We start from the raw sequence: 26,420 nt of genomic DNA, 5'->3' as shown, positions 1-26,420 counted from the left end.
AAACAGTTCTTATTCAAACTGTAGGTGCAAAGTAAAGATTGTGCCCTTACCTTCACAACGTGGGACAGTAGAGCTCCATACTACATTTCCATCTTGCATAATACATGTTATGGATTCAGAGCCTTGGGTCTTCACAAAGCCATCATCACAATGAAAGGAAACAGAACTTCCCAGAAGGAATCTGTCTCCAAAACGCCTCCCATTTATAGGAATACCTGGATCATGGCACTCATTCTGACCAAAGGCTGATAAAAACATAGTAATAGTAATAATAATAATAATGTTATTAACAACAAGAATAATAATAGGAATAACATCAATGTCTCTTTTTTTTTTTGAGGAGGGAATATCCTTTGATAAGTAAGAAGATAAGAATATAATTGAAAATATAGGAAACTGCTCAATAAAAGTCAGCATTATATCCAATGACATTCACACAGATGCAGCACAGTTCAAATTCTGAAGCTTTTTAGTTATGTGTGGCTATAGATGAACATGAACATGCTTAAATTTCCTTCTGGACAAAATCCAGCTGTTTGCCTCTAATACAGTAAGTGTGTTTTCACATTGCCGCTAATCTGACAGAAATACAGGCTACTGCCAAAAATCTATGGCCACGGCCTGGGCCAGACAGAGTAACCTCCTAGTGGGTTGCTCAGAACAGTCTGCCTCCATCTAGTGGCATGGCAACACATCGTGTAACCAACACCTCTATATGCATGTATTACCTCATGGTGGGTGTTCTCACCAGTATGTGGAATGAGTTGCAGAGAGCAGCAGTGCGGGTGCATGTACAGCTAATGGGACCTCCATGGCTTTCAGCAGGAGTGGGCAAGTAAGGGAACCCACTTCAAGGAAAAGAAGTGAGTGCTTGTAACTCATATGTCCTGTGGGGGGAATGTGTGTATGTAAATCTTGGCAGGACAGAATGAGGATGGATTAGAGTGGAAACGTATTTACAAATTTGTAGGTGTTAAGAGTCACAGCTGTTGCTCCTCAGGACTCAGTTTTGGGATCAGTTCTGTTTAATATCTTTCTCAACAATCTGGATGAGGAGATCGAGTGTACCCTCACTAAGTTTGCAGACAACACCAAGTTGAGCAGAAGTGTTGATCTGCCTGAGGGTAGGAAGGCTCTACAGAGGGATCCGGACAGGCTGGATCGATGGGCCAAGGCCCATTGCATGAGGATTAACAAGGTGAAGATAATGAATCAATAATCTGCTTTGATCCTGATTTGATTTAAACTACAAGTGGTGTACTTTTTCCCTGCCACACATAGGAGGTCCAGAAGTACTAGGACTTTGGCTGAACTTAGCCTAAGCATTTCCCACAAACACAAAGGGCTCATAAATCAGGGACATTCCCATTTGTCATCTCAGTTTCACACTATGGAGGCATACGTGTTCTTAGATAATTCTAGCACATAAGGTGCGCATCAAGCTCAGCAATAACATCTACTCTAATACGAAAAGTGTGGTGGAAAGCTCTTTTGCATAATGCCTAGGTGATCAGGACTCTCAGGGAATTTGATCCATGAGTATTATGTTCACTGTGTAATTCTCCAGCTTCAAACAGGAATAGTAAAGATTGTCCTTATTACGATGTGTCTTTACTTTGGTAGAACAGAACATAGAAAAAGGATCTGAATAATCTCAGGCAGAAGCAGACCTAGAATTCAGGCCCTGCATTTTCCGATAAATCTTTTAATCTCTACAGTCTTAGTTAAGGTGAGGATCTGTCCTTTCTCTTCCTGCCACTTTTCAAAGGACAATAATTATCCCTTTCTCTGAAAGCAAAGTAACAATTTAGGCATCTAAGACTTAAAAAAGTTTCGATCCATGAATTTGAGTTTTATGTAGGGCATCTTTCTAAATAATGCAAGGGAACACCTTGGTCGTGAACAAACACTGATTATCTTGACACAGGATAGGGGCAGTACAAGATGTGACAAAGAAAACTTTATTGTCAATTAACTTCTTCTATAATATTAAAAGATAACTTCTTCAACTAAAAAGATAACCTGCATCTAAGTAATGTCTTTGAATGAATAATAAAACCTCCAGGAGAGTCAGCAGTCTATGGCAAACATAATAGTGTTTTCTACTTGACAATGACATTACTAGAGTTTTCAACTGAGAGTATTATTGAGTAATAGCCTTTCATATAAACAAAACAAAAGATGGCCATCTGTAGACATGTATTTTTTACTTTGGTTTCCCAAATGAGAATGACTTATACTTTCAGTAGCTCTCTATATGTATGTGACTGCTATGTTCACATTTAACGACTTTTGAACTTCTTGACGAGTTGCAACTAAATTTTGCACGTTTGACAATTACACTGTCAAAGATATTACATTCTTAAATTTTTTAAAGTAACTATAGCTGGAGAGAAGAATGATTCTTAAATTAGTGCACTCCTACAGGAAACACTTCTGCAAGAGATCAGCTATGTTCTTAGACACTAGAAAAAACACAGAGGGTAACTATTACGTGTATCTCAAAACAGAGATCTACATTTTTAGGGGTCTATATTCTTAGATACCACACCATCTAACCAGAAGATAAAATGCAAAAACAAAGCAGGTTCCCAGAGCTATTTATTTGCAATGATATTCTAGTTGCTTGTTATATTTCTATACTTTTCAGATGAACGTCTCCATACTTGCGATCTAAGCTTAACACATTTGTGGACTTATTCCTGATGGTTGCATTGAGATGTATATTAAATCACTTGCACTGGACGCTTTGATCTGAATGTTCTGGGCTTTAGGTACGTGCTGTGCATTTACGCAGTGCCAATCAAAAAGGGCCTTAAATAATGAAGAGAATTCCTCAGCACTATCATATTTAAAATAAATGGTACAGATTCAGAGAAGTTAATGAATATCAGGAAGACAGCTGAAAGCAGTGCAATTATACAAGCATTACAATTTACTTCTGTATAATAAATAACATCAAGTTCTATTTTTCATTATTATGAAGAAAGATAATTCGATTTAAGACTAGGCATAAAATAAAAGCAGAGGTTCTTACTTGTGTAAGTTATATTAAATCCTCTTCCAGTGGTAGAGTGATCCGACTGAAATTCAAGTCTTACTATGTGCCCACTGCTAGCCAACTGAGAAGGGACCTCGTTGCCAGAAAAAGTGCCAAGAGGTGGTAAATCTGAAATCCCATCGTCTTTCACTGTAAGGTAGTCAAATTGAGGTTCTACATCAAAGTCGTTGAAAATCAGGTGGATTCTGCTTCCTGGCTCCGAGATAATTAACCAAACGCAGTTCATATTGTTCCCATACTCTTCAGGATAATTTGGAGAAAGAATAATTCCAGATGGTGTGGTGAAGTTGAAGAAACAAGAGACTAAAGAAAACAACAATAGATTCTCAAAATACTAGCCGTAAACATTATAAATGCTTGTCTTTTTATTTTTTATTCTTGTGGAAAAGGATGCTTTTGAGGCCTGGATGTCAAATCTACTGCATGTGCAACCTGCAAATGTTTAAGAGTGTCAGAACGTTTCTCCAATACAACATGTCAGCCTTGCATGATTTTATTTCCCCAAGCAAGGCTAAGTGACTACACCAGCACTGCCAAGAGATTATTAGAAGCATGTAGAGAATGCCAAACAAAGCAAAAGTAATGCTTGATGTGTCACAATTTGGAAAAATTGGAAGGTTTGTTCTGAAATGAAAATGCAACTTCCAAATCTAAATGTGATTTTGATTTAAAAATTTAGATTTAAAACATTTAGATTTAAAAATTAGATTTAAAATGTCAGTTTTGTCTGCAGCAGACAAAGTTCATGCTGATGCAAATAATAGTAGAAAATTAGATGTGTCTTCATCAAGAACCTTAAAAGTATATAGCACAAAATTATTTTACCCCTAGTTTCCCTTATAGCACAGGGCAATTAAACAAAAATAATTCAAAGCTCTTGTCCTATTTCACTCCTTTGGCTCAACTTTCATCAAGACAATTCTTAATTGATTGCAGTCATGAGCTTGTGGTTGGTACTTTAGTGAGAAATGGAGTACAGTCAGAAAGAGGAAGGCTCACTGCATGTTAATTGACACAAAGGATAACCGTTACTCACTCTTCAAATGTGTCAAACTGAACTCAATGTTTGTAACAGATGTTGTAAGTTTTGGTTTAATTATCATTCACAGGGCATCTGCACGTCAAACAGTGGAGGACAGTGAAAAAACTCTACACTATTGTCAACAGAAACTAATATATCAACTCAGTGCAATACAGCACCATGCAGAAACACAACTTCTGTCTTCAAAGGGAATTGCAGCCTCCTGTCTCTGCCCAGGCCTTACGTGCTATGACATGTTTCAGCGTTGCGTGAGCATATAGAGACTTCTTCCAGTTCAGAGCAAGCTTACTCAGCTTGTTAAGTCCTGTATCAACACAGCTGCAAAATATGTGTATGCCCAAGTAGAATTTGACACCTCAGTAAGGTTGTTTTGAAAATCCAGTACTGAATTATAACACCCTCTATAGGAAAAGATAATATGGTCTGGAGAACTGAAGTGCGTAATATACCTGTGTACTAGAAAGATTTACATTATTTCACCATAGAAGAAGAAGAAAATAAAAAAGTAAAAAAAAAACCAACCCAACACTATTTAAATCCATCTGCAAGTTTATCTACAAACACATTTTATCTTTAAAAAAAAAAAAAAATCACTATTAATAACCTTATTTATGCTTTTTCCATGTTGGATATCCTTATATTCATGATATTCATTTTCATGCTTTATTAGGATATCAGAAAAAAAAACCACAATCTTTTCTTATATGGATCTGCAGAGTGCTTTGCACTGCCAGAATCAACCTGTATGTGCCACAGAGTCCCTTTGAACACTTATATGCTATTAGGAATTGCTCATTTAGAGTCTAATTCAACACACATTTACATTAAGAGTGTTAAATGTTTCAATTACATATAAAACAATGGGAAAGAACATTCTTAAATAGTCCTACGTGATGTTCCCCATAAATGAGCTACTATTGAGTCGACTAAAATACCCAAACATCTGACTGAAAAAGTCTTCAAGGTTTTTTGAAATGTTTTCCTGCTGGCTAATCACAAATGCTAAGAAAAGCAAGAGGCAAAGGTCAGAAAAATAATACAGAAGAAAAATAAAATTCTTACAAACACAGCTGGGTTTGTTGCCAGACCACTGGTTGTTTTGTTGACATGTAATCGTTCTCTCTCCCACTAGTTCAAAAGCTGCTTGACATTCAAAGGTAAGTGTGTCTCCATGCAGAAAACTGTTGCCAGTTCTTTTTCCATATGATGGAATTCCAGGGTCTCCACAACCTCCTTTCTCAATTTCTGAATATCAAAAAATTCAAACACAATAATAAGGAAAATATATTAGAAAGTAATTTACGTCAGAATCATAGAATCATAGAATCATAGAATGGTTAGGGCTGGAAGGGACCTTCAAAGGTCATCTAGTCCAACCCCCCTGCAAGGAACAGGGATATCTCCAACTAGATCAGGTTGCTCAGGGCCTCATCCAACCTGGCCTTGAACGTCTCCAGGGATGGAGCATCCACCACCTCTCTGGGCAACCTGTTCCAGTGTTCTACCACTCTCATAGTAAAAAATTTTTTCCTAATATCCAACCTGAACCTACCTCCCTCTATTTTAAAACCATTACCCCTTGTCCTATCATAACTGGCCCTCCTGAACAGCCTCTCCCCATCTTTCCTGTAGGCCCCCTTGAGGTACTGGAAGACCGCTATAAGGTCACCCCGGAGCCTCCTCTTCTCCAGGCTGAACAGCCCCAACTCTTTCAGCCTGTCCTCATAGGAAAGGTGCTCCAGCCCTCTTATCATCTTCGTGGCCCTCCTCTGGACCCTCTCCAACTGGTCCATGTCCTTCTTATGTTGGGGACTCCAGAACTGGACGCAGTACTCCAAGTGAGGTCTCACGAGGGCAGAGTAGAGGGGGAGAATCACCTCCCTCGACCTGCTGGCCACGCTCCTCTTGATGCAGCCCAGGACGCGGTTGGCCTTCTGGGCCGCAAGAGCACATTGCCGGCTCATATCGAGCTTCTCGTCCACCAGTACTCCCAAGTCCTTCTCCTCAGGGCTGCTCTCGATCCAATCACCACCCAGTCTGTATTTATGCCTGGGATTGCCACGACCCAGATGTATCAGAAGTGTTTTCAAAATATTTGGCATTATGATTTAAAACTAATATTTACAGCTGAAAGTGAACTAGAGGTAAACGCTATAAAACCGCCTCTAAGATGACTTAGGATCTGAAACCTTTTCGTAAGCTAATAGCTTCCGTATCTGCATTGCTGAAGATAACAAAATACTCATGTTTAACTGCACGGCATCACAGAATTACAGCACATTTGAAGGTAAAATTATAAAGCCATAGTCTCCGTTCTAACCATGGAGACATACTATGTGTAGATCCTATTTCTGGTAATGAAGTACTAGTAATAAAGAATCTATCATTAACTCTCACATCTGCAATTCCATTTATAAGGTTATTAGCAATACAATTAAAAGTATATAATTTACTGAGAGCATCAATGAATTTCATTTTAAGCACTAAAATATAATTAAAACAAAACTGAGGAATTATTTCTTAATCTCATACTTCAAATTAGAGTCACATTTTTCCCAGCTGCATTCAGCTACACTGAAAAGAGATTAATATTTTGAGTTATACTTCCTAGCTATTTTCTAGGACATCTGCTATTAAAATTCTTTAATTTGTAGATATTGAAGATACATATACAGGGTCAGAATATAAAAAACTCAATTCTTATGAAACTTATAAATAACAAGAATATTAGGAAAGGAAATGTAAATATTAATTGCTTGTAGTAGAAATGCTGAATCATCTTACAAATTACTATACACGTCTGTCCATCAAAAATGAAAGCTGAATTTCTTTGCTATTAAATTTAAAGTAGTTTATTTATTAATTTCCATTTGAGTAGCAAAAATAACAATAAGGCATTTTTGGTTCTATAAACTATGTTACAACATCTGTAGTAAAATGATGTAAATCTCATTTGAATGACAGTTATAAAATTCTTGTTATTTGAATGTTTCCCAGTTCATGCCAAGGTACAAAATCCTAAACATTGAAGATAACAAGAAGATGCAACTCACTGAGGAATATTAAATACTAATATAATTCAACATGATTAAAAATGTCTACTGTCAAATATTGTTAAATCTACTACTGTTAAATCCTGGCAGAAGTGTCCATCTTGACATGCTAACTCCAACAGAAATTTCAAGATGAAGGATGGCATTATCATGACATGTGAAGTCAATCTACCATGTTTACACCCTTAAAGTAGTTGTGAACAGATTGTTGATGACCATGTTCAGAAATGTATGCCACATATTTCACAAAAGAACAGGTTATTCATCAGGATAAAAAGAGGTATTTGTTTTTTTCTTGGTAATCTTAAAATCAAACTTTGAAGACAAAGTTAGGAGTAACTATTCCATCTATGAATTCAAAGCAGTTCCATAGTCAGTTGTTTTATTTAAATAATTTGTCTTACCAGAAATCTAGAGTGTATCAAATGAATGAAAATATCTTCCAGAAAATCCAGTACACAAATGTAATAAAACACCAGTAGAGCAATATCTTAAATAATATTTATAAATAAGGATTCAAAATTATATATACTTATAAATGCTTTAATCTTCTTTCACCTGCCTGCTCCTACTGTGACACTGATTCCTGCTGCCACAGTGGAGCAATGGAAACCTGCGTGTTCCCATCTATCCACAGCTCCACATCCTACATGAAAATGTGGAGAGCTACGGAAAATCAGAAACCACATTTTAATTGCATTTGACAAGTTCACTTCCTCCACTGACAGCAAAGCTATATCTAATCCAGCATGTGAGAATGATCATAAACACTCTTTTCAAAACCTGTTGTTTCTCAAAGATCAGGGCAATACTGTCTCAGGCAGGAGTGTCAGGAGGCAAACTGCAAGGTTTTGCAAAGGCACTGCTGAAGAATTATCCCTTGAAAGCAAGTAACAGTGTTTCCACAGTCTATAGAGGAAGTATCAAAATATCTTTAATTAATGAATTTACTGAAGTAGAAGACAGATCAAGATGCTTTCTAACTCTCAGAAGATACACCAAGTCCTAGGAGAAAGGTATGGATCATTGAACCAAAACCTTTAGCAGAAATTACCATGAATTAAGCTTTCCAGCAGGCTGAATTTTTTTTTTTTTTTTTTTTTTTGTAAGAAACCAGTACACTATGTCTTCAGTCAGAACCAAGCTCTTACTGAGGAAAGCAAGAATGCAGAATAAACTTTGGAGATTAAGTAAATACTTTGTGCTTCTTAATATACTGCCCTTCATTCAAGAATGCACAGTTTAACTTGAGGTGGAGATATAATTTGGATTTTTAAATATCTGATTTGCAAGCACAAACACATACTTAAAAATATAAAAACTGAATTCAGGTCAAACATTTTTTAAAATACTGTTATTCTTTGGAAAAAACAAATTAAAAATATTTTAATGATGAATTTTAGGTTCTCTTAAAATACATTAGAAGGAATTTTTAAATCAAATAAAAGCCAAAAAAAAATAATTAAAAAGTCAAAATTAACTGTATTAACTTTATTTCTATTTCAACTTTCAGGTGTGTGCTTGTGTGTTCAACATAAAAACAATTTACCAAATGTCACAAATTTATAAAACACTTCTAAGGATGTCTTATTTGTATTTTGATGATAAAAAACTTGAAAAATTCCATCCAGCTCTAGAAATCTCCATCTTCACAAACTTTGATGTGAAGACTATCTATCCTTAACAGAAAACATACTCTAGTCAAAACCAAGTTATTCAGGTTGACAGAAAGCACCCATTAAATTTCAATGGATAGCATTCACTTCCATCTTCAAGTTTCATATGAATTTCCTGGTATGAAGATACATGCATATCGTATCATTCTTATTCATATTACATTACAGGTGTTACAATCAATACCACAATTTTAGATCAATTAATATTGTACCAATTAATTTTACAGTGAGACAAAGATCTGCTGTTTTGACACTACAAAAATCAAAAAGAACACCCAACTTAGATTCTTTCACAACTTTCCATGCACCGTTTCAGTTCAACATCTGGTTTTGTATTGTATGTAATGTTCTTGTATTACAATTAATTAATGCATGCATTAGACAATTTCCTTCCAAAACACTTGAAAAATACCAAAACCCCAAAAAGCTGTGTTTTAGCTGACTGAACTTCTCATAGATGGACTGATTGCAGGTCTGTAGTGGGTAAGATGACAGAACTTCCCTTCCTCATAGTAAGATATAAATTTTTAGTAGTACTCTCAGTTATAATGTCCAAATTTTAAATTTTTTAATTAAAGTATTGTAAAACGTAAATCCATGCAAAAATTTTGCCAGGAGCAGAAAACAATGTTAAATATTTACTTTCTTAGTATTCAAGAAATCATCAGGAAGCGAGAGAACAAAGCAGTCACATGCAAGACTGTCTGTACATTTCTCTTTAGTAAAGATCTAGATTTCCTTCACTTATTTAATGACAACCCAAAACTTAGGGAAGACAGATAAGGCCAAATTCAGCGGTTTGTATTTCTACATAAAGCATACTATTTGTTTATCAATAGATCTAGATTAGTACAGGCATGTAATGATTCCCAAAATTTTTTTTTTCCTCTAAGATTTAACACAGTTTTTTATTTCATTGCCTCTTCTGGTACCTGTCCAACTTGCCCTGATTTGATTAGAAAACAAATTTTTTAAATGTCTAAATTCAGTTGAGGTGCATTGTGCCTCTTACTTCAACATATGCATGAATTATTCTGCTTCATAAATTGCAAAGAGACTATGTATTTGTTTGCTAAAAAGAGAACATTCTTCTAACCAAGTCAGTTGGAGCTACTTTGAGCTCTTAGAGAAATCCTATGGGACAGAAAAGGTTCTTAAAATGACAAGCATGAAAATAAAAGCTATGTTAACCTATTTAAAGTGTGGCAATAAAAATTCTAATCCTTTAGGATTATTCTGTGTACTCATTCAACGTTGGTCTTCTTTTGATCTGAGTCGTTAGAGCTGTGTGAACTTCATGAAGCTTGCAAATAAGCTCTCAAGTTCAAAATTAAACATCAGCTTTCTCTGGTTACCAAAATATTAACATTTATCTTATTCAATTGTTTCTGGCTTTCATGTACTCTCTTTCAGTAGCCTGGGGAAAGAGACTTTTCATCTTGTTTGTAAACTAGAAATATTTACTCAGTTTCAGGGAATATTCTCTCTTTAATTTTGGAAGAATGACAAAATCAGATTTCTGATGAGAAGATCATATTCCTTTGAAAATCAAAGATGTTTCTGTTGCTGTGTTTTCTTTCAAAGGAAGAAATATGGTAATTCTAAAGTGATGTTAAGTATCTAAATAAGTATTATGACTATCATTTGAAAGGTGTCATATAGCAATTCAAGATGTTTTGATGAAAAGGCTTTGCATTACTTTGACCCAAGTATCTGAAATATATAATAAAATAATTCAGAGATTATGACATTTGGCAGTCTTGAATTTAGGAGGCATGGTAGCTATTTACCTTTTTTTCAATTGTTACTAGATTACAAATACACAGTTAAAATGAAATTCTTAATGCAACTATGTTTTCATTCACACTATCCAACATTCTAGCTGCATCTAGGCATAACTTTTACCATTAGAGTATTAGTAATATCCCCACAATTTAATAATTCAGATGTATAAATGTAATTTAAATTGTGTTTTAAACACGTGGGTTACACAACAATCCATTATTTCAAAGAAAAGATACATAAATAAACTTCATTAGTTCAAGATCTATCAGAAAGTTGAAGTCAATACCTCTAAAAGCTAAAATCATGAATTTGACAACATTTCATAATTATCATCTTAACTATATTCAAGATAGGTTAAGGAAAACTGAGAACTGACAAAGGTACACATTTACACACACACACACAAAAAAAGGAAGACAGTTTAGAAGTTTCAGTTTAACATCTAAACTCTTGTATGACAGGCTACAGAAATTCATGTTTTAAATACTAGAAAATCAATCATTTAGTTCATTTTCTCTTTTTCCTCATACCTCTCTGCATTAACAGACATAATACCACACAGTGGAATCTCATTTAAAAACCCAAACGAAGTAACCCTCACACAAAGAGAAACCCTTATACAAAGAGAAACCCTTACACAGAGAAGGTATACAGAGATATACTCAGGATTGCAGAAGAGGACATAAGAATGATATTCTATATATGATTCCTACAACGGAACATAGTAACAACTACTGACAGTGAAAATGATAAATCAAAACTAACAGAGAAAAGTATTTCAGATAGCATATAACTGGACTGCAAAAGCAGCTATTAAAGCTAAAATCAGGTTGGCCTAAAGCTAAAAACAGGGTAGCCTTACATCATAATTTTATGGATGATCACAGTTTTATCATTATTCCAGTAAATTTCTTCAAAGAAATTTTACAGTACAATTTATTATCAGTCTCTAACCATAAAAGAGAAGGCCTCCTTCACAGGTCATATAGTTCCGAGCCGCATTCTAAGAGATTCTCACAATTTCTCTGAAATGTTTTGTCCTTGCTGTTATCAAAAAGGCCACAGATCATATCTAGTAGATTAATTTTTGTTGCTTCTACCTTATTGCATTCTGTATCAATATTAAAAAACAAACATGACCTCAGAATCAGATAGACGGAAAACCAACATGAAAATTTTTTATAGGAAGTCCATTTCAGTTAACAGTTCACTATCATAGCATATGGATGGCTTGTTGGTGATAATATATCATATTGCATCATATCATATCTTATCGTACAATATAAAAATCCTCAAAAGTAATAAAACAATTTGAAGAGAGAAGAAATCAAATCTTTTTGACAAATATGTTCTTTACGTTTAATATTTACTGTGTACTTACATATTCCATTACAGAATGTAGAAAAATAAAATGTCAGTTTGTTCACAATCAATTTTACATGTCCAAGGGTAGATACAGACTAAAGCTGAACAGGGACAAGGAAGAAGTTTTCTGTTACTTGTTGCAGAATAGTTTATGATACCAACTAACCGACTGATGAAAGAGTAGGTGAAATTGCTTATCAATAATTGTAGAAAAAAAAATCTGGAAAATAATTATTATGAGCTTGCAGGCACGATAGGTACTGAATTGACAGCACTCAGCAACAAGAACTATAGCATTCTAAAGCTAATTCTGTGAAACTGTAAGCTATTGAAAATATTAAGAATTGCTAGGAAAGGAACAGTGAACAAAACAGAAAATACTCTTCTGATATCACACAAAAACCCGTTTCATTTGCATGTCAAATACTGCATGTAGTTTTGCTCCTCCATATAAAAAAGGTTACATTAGAACTAGGGAAAGAAAATAAAAGATCAAAGTGACTGCTTCTGAGCAAGTGAGGACCTATTAAACAGACTGGAAATGTCTTTTTTTGGAGAGGTGACATATATGTGTTCAAAAAGCGATTGGACAAAAAAACATGGAAGAAAATCTTACTGAGAGACCAAGAGAAAGTACTTGAGCCATGCATCACTGGAAACAGGGAAAGTACTCTGGGATTATCTCTGTCTTTTGATTTATCACTGTATACTTCACCATTTTTTCCTTAAACACTCCTTATTGTCTAGCAATCAACATGCTATGGGCTTTCGGTCTCACTGTAGGTTTTTATTCTAATGTTTTGTGACAAAGAATCTCATATTGTTCAAATTGCAGAGTTCATGTTTCTTTACTAACAAAGAGTAGAGCTTGTCTATCCAAAAGGCTGAGCAGTGCCCTGGACAAAAGCTAGCCCAAAGATATCCTGTGGAATGCAAGTTAGCGTGTTAGGGTGGAAAATAGGAAGTACAGTAAAAAGCAAGTGCAGCTGCTTCAGAAATTATCAGAATAGCATAAGGATGAATCTTGTGAAAAGGTGAACCATAAAATGAGGCAAAAGACAATAAAAGAGCTTGTAGAAATTCATTAAACATAAGAGAAAGAAAAATGGCTAGCAGGAAAGGAGAATGAAGAACACTTTCACTTTACCAAAAAAAAAAAAAAATCCTAGCTAGATAACAAAAGTTTAAAGAAAATTAAGTAAAGGGCAGGATAGGAGGAGAACAGGTTAAGAACTACTTAGAAAATGTAGACATATTCAAAGGAACAGGGCCCAATTAAATTCACATTAAAGTACTTAAACTGAAGTAGTCTATACACTATTAGCAATTATCTTCAAGAACGTATGGAGGACAAGGGAGGTCCCAGCTGACTGGACGAGGTCACATGTAAGAACTGTCTCAAAAACTGGAGAAAAGAGGACTCAAGTAATTACACAAATACATGTGTATATAATTTGTCCCTTCAAACATGGAAAGTGATATGCTTTATCTTCCTTTACAACAGAATTTCCTTGAATATCCTTACCTAAAATAATCTTAAGTCCTGACAAGGAAGACATGGTAGTTGTCTAGAAAAGAATCAATGTGCTACTAGCATTTTTTAAAAGTGCAAGCATATTGACCAGCATAATTTTAGGATTGTAAAGCCAACATTGATCCTAAGCAAAGTAATGGAACAGTCAACACAGGAGTCTATAAAGGGTTAAAAGATAAAATATCATTAACATCAGTTAACATGGTTTTATGGAAATTTGGTTATGTCATACAAACAATATGGTTTTAGATTATAAACTTGGTTGACACAATGTATTTGGACTTCTTTCAACCTTTTGAATTAGTAACACATGACATCCTAATTAAGAATTGGCATCATAGAAAATCAATTTAGCACATATTAAGTAGATTAAAATTAGATAATGACAGTATCTCAGAGCATAAATGTGAATAAAGAATTATCATTAGGCAATAGAACTGCTTCAATTAGCTTAGTATGGACTTTTTGAGTCCAATCCTAAAAATTTGTTATACAAATGATATTACTTTTTGCTTCCCAATTTGACACTTTCTGAGGAACATAACCTAACATAAAACTACCCTCTAGACAAATAAAAGGAGCCTCACAGCTTAGAATTCACTCTGTAAGATATTTCATATAACCATATCAAAACAGTGTATATCTACATACAGATGTAAATATTTTGTTGGGATACCATACATACAAGAAAATAAAAAAAATAAAAAAATAAATAAAATCAATGCATTCTTTTCAGTGAGAGTAACTGAATAACTCAAATGTCACAAAATGTGACATAAAAATGTGTTACAGAGTCTTCATGGGCTTTAGCTATCTATTTGACTTTGCATAGATAGACTGGACTTCCGAGTTGGAAAATTCCATTTAACATCTTGGTTTTCCACTTTCACACTCAAAAGAAAAAGGAAGGATAGGCTGGGTTATGTTGAGGATTTAAAAACAGGGTTTTTTTCTCAAAAAAAAAACCAAACAAACCTCCTTCTGAATATTGCCTGCCTGTGGTAGTGAACTGCAAAAACATAAAAAACCCAGCAAATTGCTACAAGAAAGTCCTCTGCCTGTTACAATTATGTATAATCAAGCTTAAATATAGCTTTTGTAGAGTCACTGGGGTACAAGTAAAACTCTTTACCTGTTCATCACAAAGATATTTGCCTAAAACCAAATATAAAAAACTTTAAAGTCTTTGACAAGTAAAGTGTTACTAACATTATACCTGTTTGTTGGGTTTTTTTTAAATTTATTTCCTTTATGTTTCTATGCACACTGGAAAATACAGTGACCTTACATGATATGTGTCCACAACAGTAAAACTGTTATGTCCTACTTGTTCTATTTCGTCATTTAGACCACTTAGAGCATCCAAATTATTATAATCATTAATCAATCTCAGAATATAATTTTAAATGCTACAGTGAACCAGGAACTAAAGACAAGAAACTAAAGATCTTAAAGAACACTTATTCTGACAGTTACCTTCAGGGTAAAAAAATGCCATGCAACACAAGTTTTGAGTTCTCGAGAAAGTTGTACAATTTCTACACACATTTACAATTTGATGCAATGCTTATATACAGAAATGGTAGCCTGATTGATATGAACTTCTAGCTTGGAAAGAAAAGCTCTGGATGTGTGCTGGGGTCATGTCCACCATGCCTTCCTGATTACGTCTCATCCTCAATAGACATGATGTGTGTTGCTCTGAATAACACTACTTTTTGTGGCTTTAGTTAAAGTGATCAATTCTTATCAAATGTTCAAAAATCCAGAGAGAATCTTTCTATGGCTTCTAATATGAAGCTCATAGTCCTGTGCAGGGGGTGGGGTGTGACAGCAAAAGATTTATGATTTATGATTCACATAAGTGAATGGCAATGGTTTTTAACTCATTGCAACATCCTGAAATCTTGGACTTAAATTGGAGGAGAAAAAATTAAAAGAAGATACCATTTTGATTTATTTTTTCAAATAGAGTAAGTAAGGGGGAAAAAATGTAAATGTACATTTAGGTTGTTCCTATCAGGGTACATGTTCTGATGAAAGAACAGCAATACTCCATCCAAATGTCTATACTGTGGAGAAGCAAACAGATTAGGTATAGTCAGTTTATTTTATAGAACTGCAATCTTGGCAGATGAGGAAAGAATTCCAACCAACATGTTGTGCCCGCTTTTCTTGAGCAAATTGTAAGAATGTAAGGAAATTTTTAAAAAGTTCAATGTTTTGACATCCAGTTCTTGCTAAAATCCTTTGAAATTCCTCCTCTTTTCTCTACATACTGCTGTTAGCAAAATAGCACAAGAAGAACCTATGGCACTGGTTCCAAGCAGTGGATTAGATTTTGAACCAAACTCAACTGTTGATGATAATATTTGGAATTATGAGTCCAATAACGTTCAGTTGCAAGCTGAATAAGCTTGAGAAATGCTACTCACCAAAACTCAGTAATCTTTTCTACAGCCTACTAATACAACACAACAGAAACATTAATAGATGAAAGTTTTTAACCATATTCTATATAAAGGTGACTGTACAAACAATTTTTTGATATTTCATGCAGAGGCCATATAGACATTAGAAAATAAAAAGTGGCAACAAATGTAAGACCTTGAAACCATCAAAGACAGTTAGATTGAAATGTGGTGAGTGCTTCAGATGGCAGGAAAAATCCCAAAGGTTTATGTTTTTGTTTGGTTGGTTGTTCTTTTAAGTATTCAAACTCTTAGTTCTGTGAGGAAGGCTCTGCAAGTGCACAAGTGCTAATACCACTCCCTGGCATCTGAACAGTCGCAAATATACTCACTACCTGAGGGAAATGATCCTAACTTTGTTTTTCTTCCAAAAGAGAGGAAAAACACATCAACAGACATACCTGGAGACATAGACTGGAATCAGTTTACATCTGTATTTACAAAGAGTCATGTACTTCATTTATTTTACGTATTACAACTGATACTGTTAGAATAGCCGCAAAACATTCATTGCTTTATTGTGCGTTCTATCTGTAATGATTTTGGTTTAAAGTAAAAAGTACTTTGCTTTCTAAAAGCTCCTTAAGCATTAAGTCGTTCTTTGGACACTGAACGGAAAAATAAAGATCCTTTGAAAACACTATACTAATGTCAAGCCTACAAGTGAATTGTAAAGAAACTGGTCTTTTAAAATCTTTCCATTAAGGGTGAATAATTTCCTATTCAAGAAAGGATTGTCCATGGCTATGCTGGCCTGGAAAGGTCAGGGAAAAGCGGAAGGTACAAGGGAGTAGAATGTTGGTGTGTAATTAAATCCAAAATCATTAAAAATGCCACAAGATGTATTTTTTTAAAGCTGTAAGATCATATTACAAACCAAATCTGTGGGCAATGAAGGTCATTTGTACTGCTTACCAAATTGTATTCCTTTCTAAAAATACACTATCATCTTGTTTACTGTATTAATATGACATTTTCCACCTACACTGAGCACATACTATACGCCTTGACCTGCACAAATACCCTATTTAATGTAATTCATTACCCTTCACACTTCGAAATCTTCACTGTACAACGTTCTATGAGCTATGTTCAGAAAACACCATAACTGCACATTTTAGAAGAACCGCTTTCTGGTAAATGCCATTAATTCTTTATGATTAAAATAAAATTAGGTAGCATTGTACACTCAGAAGTGTTTAGGTGCAAAACAGAGCATGCAACCACACACGATACTAAATTAGATATCATGATAGCTTTTTGTTAACCTAATTCAGCAATTCACATTTAATAAAGAGTCTGAATGGACCTTATTTTTATATAGTATCAGATATACAACAAGGGAATTAAATGAATAAAAAGGCTAAAAAATGTTCTTAACAATGCTTTGGATTATGAACTATTGTTTTTCTCATATTTCACAGAAATATAAAGATAAATCATTATTTCATCTTGAATAATAATAACCTGCTTTAATCTAAATTGCTAATAAAACAAGAGAGCGATGTAAAAAGGCTGCTCTGGAGGATATGCTGACTTTGTAACAGGTGGAGGTGTTTGCATGTCAAATCAATTTCAGTCAAAGTGTGAAATTAATGTCTGTTTATGAGCTGAAAGGATAAATCACACAGCTGGTGAAAGGACTTGATAAGAATAAAGTATTGAAGAACTTTGAAGCAACTCTTTAGTGAAATAAATCAATTCTTTACGGAGGATCTTACTAATAGATACCTGCGTGTCTGAATTAGAATCTTCAGCTATTGCTTAATATTTGCCATAGATCTTACTTCAGTAAAAGCTATCATTACGAATTGTGGTTTTAATAGTATTTGAGATTCAAATGTAATTGTCCATTTGAAAGCATGTGACATGAGGAATTATTTCCACTTGGCACTGGGCAATCAATAAAGTGACATTTAAGAAATTCAATAAATGCTATAATGAAGGCACAAATGATGAAGAAACTGTTTAATGACCCAAACCTGACTACATCTTTTATCTTTTCATGGTGAAACTATTCAAAAAAAGCACTTAAATAGCCTCACCAAAATCCTAAATGCTCCAATTGATTTAATGAAACGATAATAAGAATCTAGTTTAACTTAAAAAGATTGAAAAATGCATATGAATGAGAAATTCTAGAATTTTTTTTAATCTCAACAACAGTTAAAGAGAATCTACTATATAAAAACATCATGAAGTGGGTTCTATTAAATTCCAGTACAGCATTTATAAGACATGAGTTTTACAAAATAAGCTTACTCACTGAATTGGGAATTAGCAGTAGTGGAAAAGGTCTACTGTGACCTGGACAATAATCTGGCCTCCAAGGATCTGGATGACATCCAGTGCAGGTGAAGGTTTGTATGGAGTACACAGATGTCATATACCAGCACCCTGGTGATAAAGGACTAGGCAGATATCGAGACACCAACTGTTTATAGACTGCCCTGCCAGCTCCAGCAATTTGAAGATAATCTCTGTTCCCCTTCCCCCTTGACCCTATGAGCTTGCATCTCAGCTATGGAAAGACTATCCCACCAGGTCCGGCCACTCAGAGGAAATGCGGAGAATCTCTCTTCCTCCTTGCCCCTACTGGGCTTAATCCACAACACACACACACACAAATATCCATAACTAGAAAAAGAAAGCCAATTTAATGGTAAAGTTACACAGATTAATAATTTCAAAAACTTCACAAACTAAACAACAGGTATGAATTAATCTGGGTATTTATATATAAATACCCCATGTATAGACTTATAATTGAATAAACAATATCTAAAATTATACTGCATATTTTCACTGAGAAATACCAAAAGAAACAGGAAGCATTTAAAAAAAAAAAGATAGCACAGTTATTCTTGAAAATGTGTAAAGAAAGAAGAGTTGATGCCCAGTTCTCTCTCTTTCCACTGTGACCTTGCTATGTGTTTTCCTCCAAGACTGTTCCTAGGCTAGCCACTCTGCCTGAAGCTCTACTGCTAAACAAAGCAGGGACAAGGGTCAGCTTGAGCACTTGATCTCCAACCACCCATACTACACAACCTTTAGGTGATGCCTACCAGCACTCTCTGAGACACTGCCTCATCATGATTCAGGGGACAGCAAGCACCAGGGACCGTTCCCAATAGACTGGATGGACAAGAATGCATCAATTTTCATCCCTGTATTACAAAGTCCTCCAGCACCACTCCACAGGCTTTGTATCTTCAGACATACCTCACCACATCCCAAAGCATTCAGTACACACTCAGTTTCTTGCTAAAACATGAGTCATGGCCTGCAATGAAGCACGCGGTCACTAACACACTGAAATAACATCCTCTTGCCCTGCCCCAAGACTCATACACACAAATACACTCACACACAGAATCTGTCTATGGGTAAACAAGGCCCCTCCTTCGGGCTCTGTTATGTGGATGTATCCTCAAGGCAAGAAAACAGCTCCTGGCGACACTTTATTTAGTAACATGACTGCAGCCTCCACGTGGTTTCTGGGTTGCTGCAAACTACACATAGTCTCTTCTGGGTCTTTATAGGGAAAAAAATAAATCATCAGTTCCCTTTTCCTGTAAGGAGTCCCCAGTCCATGCTGTGCTGTAAGGCTCCTTATAGCTCTCTGCACTCCACCTCTCTCTGATCTGGTCCTAGCCTGCATTATAGAAGTTTGTCATAGGAAGGAATGCTCAGTGAAGGTGTTTTCTTCTCATTCTTACAAACAACTTTTTGATTTTTTTTTTCTTTTTAAAGAAATACTATTTACTAACTTATAGTTAAACAATTAACAAACAAGTTATCATCACAGTTTCCAAGATTATTTCTTATCAAAGTCTCTGAAAGTCAGAGTCAATTTTTAAAATTATCTTTTTCTCTTTGTTTTTTTTTGTCAGCTGGCTACCCTACAACTCACCATTTTCTTTATCTGATACTGCCACGTTTGATTGTATTGTATCATCTATATAACATAGAATAGATTTCTAAAGATAAAAATATACATGTTCTGTTTTTCAGCTGTGAAATTGTGTTATAAAATATATATAAATATATATAAATATATATAAATATATATAAATATATATAAATATATATAATTAGATATATAAATGAATCAAAAGGCTTCAAATCTAAAGAGCAATAAAATTCTCATGGCTTAATCCTTCTAGTGAAAAAATACAGAAAACTGTCACAAAAAAATAAATACTTTTATAAAAATTTATTATGGTGTTGCTCGAAAGAATCACTCATAACATCCTATCTGTTGCTATTTCTGATGTATCTTTCTTTCAGACCATCATTCATAGAAACTTAACAAATTATGGAAGATGCTTGAGAATGCCAAAACATCTCAGTTGCAGATTTTAACAAGACACTCAGAGTATTTCACCACTTTCTGAAATATATAAGGTAAATTGGTAAACTCGAACTATTTTGGTTTAAAAGAGTGAAAGGAGTATCTTCTTAGGTAATGTAGGTGGATAGCTGAGTTCATAGTGCCTACACTGTGGCATTTTCTATATTAAAAACAAATGTCAAAAAGACAGTAAAGGGAAAAGATTTTAACAGGTAAAAAGCAAATTTCCATTTACTTAAAATGATTAAGTTGTTCTATCAAACTTTCATCTGCTATGAAGCAAAGACTGGGATTTATCTTTCAGAAACTGAGATTCAACTCTGTTCAGTTCCATTGTTTGTTTGTTGGGGTCTTTTTTCAGTGGAAGGAGCAAAGTACAAAGAAATATCAGCCAGAAGTGAAAAACAAACAAACAAAAAAACCTCCCCAAAAGATCAGTTAATGCTTACATTTAATTCTCACATATATCTTACTAGAAACTTATTAGAAAATGCTGGGTTTGTTTTTCAAATTTGTTGTTATTATTCTTTAAGAAAAATCATCAAATGTTAATTATGTTTTTTTAAAAATACCGCCACGGCAAACTTTTAATTAAAGTTTAATTAGAATCTGGAAATGACATTTATGTTGAAGTCAAACATAATGAATAATTAACCTGGATGAAAAGTTATATAACATTTTGCTGTTCTATAATACAATAAAAAGGTCTGAGTTGTTTGCTACATTAAATGTGTTTAATTATGATGTGAAACTACTTTCCAAAGAAGTTTGACTAGAAGAATAATCTTCACTGGCTGAGCTAAAACATAACAATTCTCTCTTATTCAGAGACAACATATTATTGTTTCAATGTATAATATTTTTATGCAAAGAGGCAAACAAAAGCTTTTGACTCATGATAAGTTTTAAGTTGTTGTGTCAACTGCTGAAAAGGTATGAATGCACATATGCCTAATCAGTCAGACTAAGCTGCAGTCTGGAGGGGAAGGGAGAGGGAAGCTTCCCAGCCACAGTCATGTCATATCACTAAAAAAGAATACATGTGTTGTATACTGGTTGTACCTAATAAATGTTGAGAGCGTCTAGATTATTTTTTTTTTTTACATTTTAAATTCTGAAGTTTAAATAATGGAGCATATTAATAAAGAGATTCCTCAATGAAATCTAAAAATGAAAAATGTACACAAATGTCAGGTTTGTAAATCACACTATTTTTAACACACACATTATTTTCCAGCATATTGAGAGTCTCTATTATTAGCACAAGAGAATGCATTACATTAAAGGTTATAGTGAAAGAAGCTAATATATTGCTTGAACATTATAACTGAACATCTGTATGTTAATCTGTAAAATGTATGAGATGAATAACAGACATTGATCGTGGAGCATAATTGAGCATAATGACATAAGACCTGGTGGAAGACTCTGAAACATACTCTTATAAAATAAAAATAGGACATTAGAAGCAGAGTTATTCAATTAATATAAAAATTAAAAAGGTATAAAATGCATTGACTTAAAAAATTTCTTCTCAAGCAATCTGGACTTTTCAGTTTTGTTATTCTGTTAATTTAGGAGGGAGAAGAAGAGTTATGCGGTGTTACATGCTCATTGCTTTTTACACTCTTCACGAAGCCTCTGTGGTTTGTAATTGTTTAATAAAGGATAGTGGTATGGGTGGAAATTTGATCTTAGCTGCCACAGTCTACTAGTACATAAGGATGCAATACACTCAACTAATTAAAGTACATCACCATGACCATTATGTCAGAATGGAAGGATACAAGCTCTTTAGGAAGGAAAAAGAGGAGGAGGGGTTGCCCTCTGTGTCAAAGACCAGCTGGAGTGCATGGAGCTGCACCTTCGGACGGATGAAGAGCCGACTGACAGCTTATGGGTCAGGATTAAAGGCAGGGTAGGGACAAGGGACATAGTAGTAGGGGTCTGATACAGGCCACCTGACTATGAAGACCGAGTGGTGAGGCCCTCTACAGACAGATATGAGCAGCCTCACGTTCACGAGCCGTGGTCCTCATGGGGGACTTCAACCACCCCGATATCTGTTGGAGGGACAATACAGCAGGGCAGAAGCAATCCAGGAGGTTCCTGGAATGCACTCATGATAACTTTCTTCTCCAAGTGGTAGAGGAATCAATGAGGAGAGGTGCTGTGTTGGACTTTGTTCTCACCAACAAAGAAGGGCTGGTGGGGAACATGATGCTCAAGGGCAGCCCTGGCGACAGTGACCATGAAATGGTGGAGTTCAAGATTCTTAGGGAGACAAGGAGGGTGCTTAGCAAGCTCACTACCCTGGATTGCAGGAGAGCAGACTTTGGCCTCTTCAGGGATCTCCTCAGTAGAGTAGAAAAGGCTGAAGCCCTGGAGGGAAGAGGGGCCCAAGAAAGTTGGCTAATATTGAAGGATCACGCCCTCCAACCTCAGGAGCGGTGCATCCCAACAAAGAGGAAGTCAGGCAGGAACACCAGGAGGCCTGCACAGATGAACAAGGAGCTCCCGGACCAACTCGGGCACAAAAACAAGGCAAACAGAGGATGGACGCAAGGACAGGCAGCCTGGGAAGAATACAGATCAATTGTCTGAGCAACCAGAGATCAGGTTAGGAAAGCTAAAGCCCTAATAGAGTTAAATCTGGCCAGGGACATCAAGGGCAACAAGAAAAGCTTCTATAGATATGTCAGTGATAAAAGGAAGACTAGGGAAAATGTTGGCCTTCTCCAGAAAGAAATAGGAGACCTGGCTACCCAGGATATGGAGAAGGCTGAGGTTATCAATGACTTCTTTGCCTCAGTCTTCACTGGCAAGAGCTCCAGCTGCACAGTCAAAGTCAGAGAAGGTAAAGGCAGGGACTGGGAGAATGAAGAACTGCCCACTGTAGGAGAAGATCAGGTCCGAGACCATCTAAAGAACTTGAAGGTGGACAAGTCCATGAGATCTAACGAGATGCATCTGTGGATCCTGAGGGAACTGGCGGATGAGGTTGCTAAGCCGCTATCCATCATATTTCAGAAATAGTGGCAGTCTGGTTCCACTGACTGGAAAAGGGGAAATATAGCCCCCATCTGTAAAAAGGGAAAAAAAGAAGACTCAGGGAACTACAGGCCAGTCAGTCTCACATCGGTGCCTGGCAAGATCATGGAGCAGATCCTCCTGGCGACTATGCTAAGGCACATGGAAAATAAGGAGGTGATTGGTGACAGCCAACATGGCTTCACAAAGGGCAAATCCTGCCTGACTAATTTGGTGGCCTTCTATGATGAGGTTACAGCATTGATGGATAGGGGAAGAGCAACTGACATCGTCTACCTGGACTTGTCCAAAGCATTTGATACTATCCCACACAACATCCTTGTCTCCAAATTGGAGAGACATGGAATTGACGGATGGACCACTTGGTGGATAAGGAATTGGCTGGATGGTTGCACTCAAAGAGTTGCAGTCAACAGTTCAATGTCCAAGTGGAGGCCAGTGACGAGTGGGGTAACTCAGGGGTCAGTACTGGAGCCAGTACAACACCAAGCTGTGTGGTGCTTTGGACACGCTGGAGGGAAGTGATGCCATTCAGAGGGACCTTGACAGGCTGGAGAGATGGGCCTGTGAGAACCTCATGAAGTTCAACAGGCCAAGTGCAAGGTCCTGCACATGGGTTGGGGCAATCCCAAGCATAAGTATAGGCTGGGCAGAGAATGCATTGAGAACAGCCCTGAGGAAAAGGACTTGGGAGTGCTGGTGGATGAGAAGCTCAACACGAGCTGGCAATGTGCGCTTGCAGCCCAGAAAGCCAACCATATCCTGGGCTGCACCAAAAGGAGCGTGGCCAGCACGTAGAGAGAGATGATTCTGCCCCTCTACTCTGCTCTCATGAGACCCCACCTGGAATACTGTGTTCAGCTCTGGAGTCCCCTACACAAGAAGGACATGCAGCTGCTGGAGCAGGTCCAGAGAAGGGCCACGAAGATGATCCAAGGGCTGGAGCACCTCTCCTATGAAGACAGGCTGAGGGAGTTGGGGCTGTTCAGCCTGGAGAGGAGAAGAGAAGGCTCCGGGGTGATCTTATAGCAGCCTTACATTACTTAAAGGGGGCCTAAAAGAAAGCTGGAGAGGGACTTTTTACAAGGGCATGTAGCGATAGGACATGGGGCAATGGCTTTAAATTGAAAGAGGGCAGATTTAGATTAGATATAAGGAAGAAATTTTTCATTCTGAGGGCGGTGAGGCACTGGAACGGATTGTCCAGAGAAATTTCAGATGTCCCATCCCTGGAAGTGTTAAAGGCAAGGTTGACTGAGGCGTTAAGCAACCTGGTGTAGTGGAAGGTGTCCCTGCCCATGGCAGGGAGGTTGGAACTAGATGATCTTTTAGGTCCCTTCCAACTCTAATCATTCTATGATTCTACGATTCTATGATTCTATGTTATGTTCCTCAAGTCCGTGTGTATTTTCTAGATGGAAAATGGGGTTTGTCTGCCACTCCAACCTTTATACAGGACTCAGGCAAAACTATTCTCCACTACTAATAATTACTTCAAAACTATTGTGGTAATTACCAGTAATTTAGCATGCGTATTTTTGCTCTATTAGTAACCTACCGATGATACTATCTATTCCTTGAAAAAAACCTCAAGGATGTTGAAACTTAGAAATGCCTGCTGCAGGCTTATCTGAACAATATATATAAAAAGGTGAGATAACACTATAGGAAATCTTCCTTATCTGAAAATGATTGATAACATGTTGGTTTAGAAATTGACAGACGCTTGCCCATCCACAAAACTAATTTGTACTGTATGGTACTACAAACAAATTAATTCCTGCAACATTATGGTGAAACTCTATGACACTTCTGTACAGAACTAAATAGCTTTAATATATGAAAATATTCACATAAAATATGAAATGTATTTATTGCCCCCAAAAGCACACACTTGAATAATTTCTTTGAATTATAATACACAGAAATAAAATATAAAAAGAAAATTTAATATACATTAAATTGATGAAAGAAAGAGAAAAGCTGAGAGTAATATAAGAAGCTCATAGTTTTCCTTCAACAACTTAGAAGTTGTTTTCTTTCCAAGCATTACACTGTACATTACGATTTCCCTGAATGCACATCTAATTAGGAGAGTCCTTAAAAAGTCTAAATCCATTAATTTCTTTCAGAGTAGGTTTTATCAAATCTACAAGCAGTAACAAATTTTTATATCAATATTGGTAGTGCAATGACATTTATAAACTAGTTGTGTGTTTGTAAAAAACTGCACTGATTTAAGGTTTACTAAGTGCTATAACTGTATGCAGAAAGACAACTGACATTTCTCTGACAACTGAAATATGTTTTTGAAAGTATTTTTCGACTCGTCTCACGAGCAAAGAAGTATCTTCCTCCAAAGAACATCATAATGTGGAGTTTAAAACTTTACTGCTCAGCTGAGCATCAATACAAATTAAGGTTGTAAACCTGACATTTTCAGATGCTTGCAGGGGCTCACATAATTCCCGACACCTCGAAGAATTCTTAATAATTTCAAATTATGTAAAATGCTCAGGATTATATCAGTGAGCCACCAGATTTCTTTTATAACACTGCTACGAACTAACAGATAGGCTAGTAAAATAACTTCATTAGTTTATATAATCATGTAAAGGCAGGAATAAAAAGTGAGTTCTGAATAGGCTATGAAAAAGATGTTGTTATCCTGGTTATCAAGAAGTCTAGAAGCCAAAAGATTAAATATTCTTATCAGGCTGACAGGTTTCCAGGCTAGAATGGGAGAAAAATCTCAAGCTTAATAAAATTCTAAAATGTTCACATCTAAAAGTTCAAGCTGACTGTCATCTGTTTCTATGTCAGTGTGGTACGGCTGATGGGAACACAAGCATGGAAGCAGCCTAATGATCGTCTGGCTGCATGATCCACCTTGGTCCTTACAGGCCATAAAGCACCTACTTTTAGATGTAGCACACCTATGACATGAGTGGAATAAGCCAAACTCAGTCATATTATTCACCTTACTATTTCTTTTTTTTGGCTGTGACTCTAGGTCCTATTAGGAAGT

General features: G+C 35.9%; 1 protein-coding gene across 1 annotated transcript in view; it reads right to left on the bottom strand.

Moving 5' to 3' along the window:
* The window catches only part of CSMD1 (CUB and Sushi multiple domains 1), a 1,221,578-nt gene that overhangs the window by 298,390 nt on the left and 896,768 nt on the right, over positions 1-26,420 (bottom strand). The window contains exons 13-15 of the mRNA XM_086608338.1: positions 5,166-5,348; positions 3,038-3,364; positions 51-245 (exon numbers count right to left, since the gene is read on the bottom strand). Of these exons, the coding sequence (XP_086464464.1) occupies positions 51-245; positions 3,038-3,364; positions 5,166-5,348 (705 nt within the window). The remainder of the gene's footprint in view (positions 1-50; positions 246-3,037; positions 3,365-5,165; positions 5,349-26,420) is intronic.

Source organism: Tauraco erythrolophus, chromosome 2 (assembly GCF_009769465.1).
Source record: "Tauraco erythrolophus isolate bTauEry1 chromosome 2, bTauEry1.pri, whole genome shotgun sequence".
NCBI classification, from domain to species: Eukaryota; Metazoa; Chordata; class Aves; order Musophagiformes; family Musophagidae; genus Tauraco; species Tauraco erythrolophus.
Note: the sequence above shows the minus strand (reverse complement) of the source record. Positions and strands in the feature narration are given on the sequence as shown.